Source organism: Castanea sativa, chromosome 5, assembly GCF_040712315.1.
Source record: "Castanea sativa cultivar Marrone di Chiusa Pesio chromosome 5, ASM4071231v1".
In the NCBI taxonomy this organism is placed as follows: Eukaryota; Viridiplantae; Streptophyta; class Magnoliopsida; order Fagales; family Fagaceae; genus Castanea; species Castanea sativa.
The window spans coordinates 24,207,195-24,213,185 of record NC_134017.1 but is presented as its reverse complement, the minus strand read 5'-3'; the positions used below and the strand labels follow the sequence as shown (position 1 = coordinate 24,213,185).

The 5,991-nt window shown below is 40.2% G+C and overlaps 1 protein-coding gene across 1 annotated transcript; it reads left to right on the top strand.

Moving 5' to 3' along the window:
• The first annotated feature begins 519 nt into the window (after nucleotides 1-519).
• Nucleotides 520-951, top strand: LOC142634961 (molybdate transporter 2-like). Its single transcript, XM_075809187.1, has one exon. It carries the CDS (start codon nucleotides 520-522, stop codon nucleotides 949-951), a length of 432 nt encoding a protein of 143 aa, XP_075665302.1.
• The last annotated feature ends 5,040 nt before the right edge of the window (nucleotides 952-5,991 follow it).

Here is a 5,991-nt window from a genome sequence, read left to right as displayed (position 1 = left end):
GCCAACGTACCCACGAACGAAATTATAAAAGTTATATGGAAAAAAAAAAAAAAAATCGTTAAATTCACCTTACCCCTTCCCCACACACGGCACAAGGCTCTGTTAAAAGATCCACCTTCAATTCTTCATCCACACACACCACCTCTCTCCACCATGGACCAATCCACCACCACCACCACACCTCTCCTCTCAACCCCATGGCGCCACCGTCTCCGCCTCAAAACCTCCCACACCTCCGAGCTCTCAGGCGCCGTGGGTGACCTCGGCACCTGCATCCCCATCGTCCTAACCCTCACCCTGGTCTCCCACCTCGACCTCGGCACAACTCTCATCTTCACCTCCCTCTACAACATCGCCACTGGTCTCCTCTTCGACATCCCTATGCCAGTCCAGCCCATGAAATCCATCGCCGCCGTCGCCGTCGCATAATCCTCCTCCGGCCACCTCACTGTCCACCAGATTGCCGCCGCTGGTCTCTCCACTTCCATCGTTCTCCTCTTCCTTGGCTCCACTGGTCTCATGTCTTTCCTTTACCGTTTCCTTCCTCTCCCTGTAGGTCGTGGCGTTCAGCTCTCTCAAGGCCTTTCCTTCGCTTTCACTGCCATCAAATACATTCGCTACAACCAAGACTTAGTCACTTCCAAATCAGGAACTCCTCGTTCTTTGCTTGGCTTCGATGGCCTTGTTGTTGCTCTTGTTTCGCTCTTATTTCTCATCTTAACAACTGGGGCTGGTGACCATCATGATGATAATCCAGATGATCATGAAAATCAGACACTGCATGCACGTGATGATGATGATGATGATGATGATGGTTGCAGACAACCTCGGAATCGTCGAGAGTGTAAGAGGTTAAGGTTTCTGTCTTCAATTCCTTCGGCTCTTATTGTGTTCTTGGTGGGGTTGTGTTTCTGTGCTTGCTTCGTGACCCTTCGGTTTTTAAAGATCTAAAGTTTGGTCCTTCGAAGATAAGTGTGTTGAAAATCACGTGGGAGGATTGGAAGATTGGTTTTGTTAGAGCTGCAATACCACAAATTCCTTTATCTATATTGAATGGAATTTTTTCAGATTTAACTACAAAACTCAAACTATATCATTAGTAAGCAAAGGTTTGAAACAAATTTGGTTTCTAACAAATCGAGTTTATTGGACTCGATTTCGGCTTATTTTACTCCATCATACCCTTGGCTGACCTGGACTGGGACTGGCTGAGCTGGACTAGCAGTCCACGTAGGCACAGAAATCGAGTTCATTGAACTCGATTTTTGGCCATAAAAATCGAGTTCAATGAACTCGATTTCTTTTGCAGACAGGCGGAGCTGACTTTAAATAGAAATCGAGTCCATTAAACTCGCTTTTTATGGCCAAAAATCGAGTTCAATGAACTCGATTTCTATTTTGCACACACCGCGTGACTTTAAATTAATCAACTGGGCTCATTGGTCACGTGATCAGTTAAAGTAAATCGAGTCCAGTAGACTCGATTTTTGGTCACCATAATTTTCGGGCACGTGGACGTAACTCGAGTAAAGGAGGCTCGATTTATTTGCTTCTAAAAATCGAGTCTCCTGAACTCGATTTCTGTGAATGGTCCCCAACCCATCCACGTGTCATGTGGGTCCCAACTGGGACCTTTTTCCCCCTTACCCGGCTCACACCCTCTCTTATGCTCTCATTTCTGTTCTGCTCTCACAGCAACATCACTCACACAACCCTCATCACTCACACAACTTACTTCATCACTCACACAACAATTACACTCAACTTTCATCAACTCTCAGGTAATGTTTTTTACAATATTGATGATATTTTTTGTTAGTATAATGGTTATTTGCTAGGTTATTTTTTTTAAGAAACAATTAGAACATATTAGGAAAATTTTTGTTTTTTTGTTTGTTAGTGTAAATATTGTGATTAGTTTGTTTGTTTGTTTGTGGGTAGTTTGTTAGTATATTGTGATTATTTGTTAGTTTTTTTTTAATTATTGGAAATATTGTGATTAATGTTATTACAACATATTTGGGAATTTTTTTTTGTTAGTGTAAATATTGTGATTAAATTATTTGCTAAGTTTTTTTTAGGAAATTAATATTGTGATTGTAAATTGGGAATTTTTAGTACCAAATATTGTGATTAATTATGTTATTACAACATATTGGGAATATTTGCTTATTTTTTGTTAGTGTAAATATTGTGATTAAATTATTTTCTAGGTTTTTTTAAAAAATTAATATTGTGATTAATTATTGGGAATATTTAGTATTGGGGAAATATTTAGTACCAAATATTGTGATTATGCTAGGTTTTTATTCAAAATTAATATTGGGAATATTTAGTACTAAATATTGTGATCAATTGTTAGGAATATTTAGTACTTTTAGGTTTTTGTCATTGGTATGAAATGGATTATGAGTTTGATACCTAAGACACCCATTACAGTCTTTTTAGTATAAATTATTTCAAGATATAGTTGTTTCAAATTTGTAACAAAAATTTCAATGGGTAACTAATTGCTATAATATTTTTGTTCATCATATCTTATTTGAATGGGTTTTGAAAGTCATGCCTCTAGAATGATTTGGATGTGAGTATATGCAAATTTGGTTGAGGTTAGTATTGTTGGCATGTCATATCCAAAGTTTTGTGATTGATGTTGATTGAGAGTTATAAATTTGTCACTAACACAATTGCACTTGATGATCTATAGGTTGATAATGATCTATATAACTCTATACTACGGTGGATCCCTTAGCAATGCCAACCCTTCTGACGGATTTCCATTTCAAGGTCCGGGTATCCAGTGCTGTTATATGATGATACGCCATAAGTTAAAGACCTTGAGTGATTTGAAGATAAAAATTATGGAAGAGATGCAACTGAACCCTGCTTTGCATGACATACATATTACTTTCCGTTCTCCACATGAAGTCCTCAATCAACGCATTAATTACAGATATATGGCGATAACAGAAGACAAACATGTGAAGTTCATGTTTCACAAGATGCGTCAATGGGAACAAGTAGCAAATTTTGAGTTGTACGTCACTTTGGAGCCGCGTGCAGAAATCGACATAGAGGATATTGTACAAACAACTACATCTCTACAGTTTGCAGTCCTAGATGATCAATGCACCATGTTGGGAGGCTATACACCCCCTTTTCAAGAGACACCAAGAACAGTTGAGAGCGAACCTGGCAATAGATATGAAGATCAATTTTGTACACATCGAGGTGAATCCTCTACAGTTCCAGCAGTTCAAGATGAAGACGAACACTGTGTTGGGGAAGATCTTGACGATAGAGATGAGTACGAAGAGAGGATTGAGCGAGGGGACTTTGATAGGGGTGTTGATGACCATGAAATTACTCTCAATCCTAATGTTGATGATATGGATGAATGTGATGAAGATGATGCAAACCCTTTTGTTAGAGTTCGGCATGTTACAAATGCAACCCTTTGTTTATGAACCTCCCGCCTTATCATTTTATGAAAATACTTGGGAGAATATGGTTGATCCTGAAGTTGGTGAGCAAGCATTTGCTTCTTCTTGGAATGCGGACATGAATTTTTGTACGGGGTTGATTTTTGCGAATAAAGAAGCGGTGAAACGTGCATTAACAATTTATGCCGCAAAGCATAACGAAACTTTCGACTAGTAGGTCGACCAAAAGTAGGTTGTATGTGAAATGCATGGATGAGTCATGCAAGTGGTACGTTGGAGCAGTCATGAAGCCTAAACGAGGGAACATGGATGGTCACATCTTATGGGGGGTCCTGTGAGTTGTATGACCCTTGGCATGGCTCTTGATGGTAGAATGATGGATTGTAATTTTCTTGCGGGAATTTGTTCCAATGTTGCGAGAAAATCACACGGCAACAATTCAACACCTTAGAGATTACATCAAAGGGAAGTATTATGAACATAAGCTTTCTTACTATAAGATATGGGATGCGAAACAAAGGGCTATTGCAAAGATATTCGGCGATTGGGAAGAGTCTTACGAAAGGCTTTGAAAAAGTTGTTGTTGGCATACTTGGATCAAGAAGGCTTGGCACCCGGTGCGGTATCTCAGGCCGAGGGAGGAAGGTGTTACAATATTACGATATGTATTTTGGGCTTTCGCTCCTTGCATTGAAGGATTCAGACATTGTAAGCCGGTAATCAGGTATTGATGGGACTCATTTGTATGGTAAATATCGAGGGTGTTGATGATTGCAATGGCCACCGATGCCAACAACAAGGTTTTGCCTCTCGCCTTTCTTTGTTGTGGACAAAGAGTCGGGGCCTAGTTGGAGGTGGTTTTTAGATTGCGTCGGAGTTTGCCTTTGGAGGATGTGATAGCAAATAAGGACATATGCATAATTTCGACCGACATAAGGGTATTCGAAACGCAATTGCAAAGGCGGCCTAGAGATGATCATGGACGAGTACGAGTATACCACGATATTGCCTTCGACATGTTGCTAGCAACTTCAACACGCATTTTCGGGACGCCACTTTAAAGTCATTGGCCTTGAAAGCGGGGTATGCTACTCAGGGAAGCTAAATTTGAGTTGTACATGCAACCTATCAAGGAAAATTTGAGATCGAGGCCCTTATGAAGCAATCAGCCACTGAACAACAGGTAAGTGAACCTGACCCATCCATCATGCCATACACATATCTAATGAAAGAGGATATAGAGAAGTGGACCCAGCTACGTGATGGTGGATACCGTTATGGGGCTATGACAACCAATGTCTCGGAGTGCTTCAATGGAGTACTCAAAGGTGCCCATGGCTTTGCCCATTCTTCTTGGTTGAATTCACTTGGAGCAAACTTGTCGCGTATTTCCATGATCGACACAAAAAAATTACTCATGATCTCTTGGAGGGCAAGGTGTGGAGTAAATATGCCTTAGAAATCTTTGATGCAAATTTGAAAAAATCTAAAACACACCAAGTAAGGCCGTTTAATAATGTCCATGGTGTATATCAAGTAACGACTGCATACAACATCCATAGCTCTGGAGGGGGACAACATAGTCATGAAGTAAACATATTGGCCAGAACATGTGGTTGTGGAAAGTGGCAAAATCGAAAGATCCCTTGTTCACATGCGATTACAGTTCTTCAGTACTTAGGGCAAGATGGAACTGCATATATTGACCCATGCTATAGTTTGGACAACGCCATTCGCACCTACTCACACCAATTTGTGGTGCCCAAGTCAGAGTCATTGTGGAGGGATGTGGAAGGTCCAAAGTGGGTGCCTGACCCAGACCTGTTGCGGGCCAAAGGTCGACCTGTGAAGTCTAGGATACGCAATGAGATGGATGGGGTCCGGCGAAAACCCCGGGAAGTCGAAGGCCGGATTCGACTTGAGGGAGATTCAACAAAAGCGAGAAGCTTTGTGGACTATGTCATCAACATGGGCATAACCGTAGAAGATGTCCGCTTTCGGTGGGGGCTTCGACAAGCAATGCGACTTGACCTAGGTAAGTGATGCTTTTATATAAAATTTCATGTGCATATCAATTATCCAAGTTACGTAGATTACTACCATTGTTTTGGGTGTTGGTATCTAACAACAATATTTCAATTTTTCTTAGGTATGCAGATACTCGATTTTGGAATGCCATTGTAGATGTAAATTATGGTTCTCTTTATTGTGTATTTGAACTTACTACTAGGTTGTATCGGCACAATTATTATTTTCTTTTATCACTGACTGCACTTGTAATCGAAGAATTCTGTATCCAATGTACCCATTTTCTTCCTCATCTGTATAGCTTTGGATTCTTTTACCACCTTATTTTCGTCAAGTCTTGTCTTATTTTTACTCTGCATGACATTGTTCACTTACTTTTTATAGTTTTTAGTCTTGTTAAGTTGATGGTGTCATTACTTGTGAGGAAGGAAAATAACCAATAAGGTGGTTTTCTAAAAGTTTTGCTTATACTTCAGTTAACATACTGAATAGAGAGAGCAAAAGGATCTGTTTCTGCACT

Coding starts and splice junctions, on each gene's coding strand:
- LOC142634961 (XM_075809187.1), top strand. CDS start 520: ATGTCTTTCCTTTACCGTTTCCTTCCTCTCCCTGTAGGTCGTGGCGTT.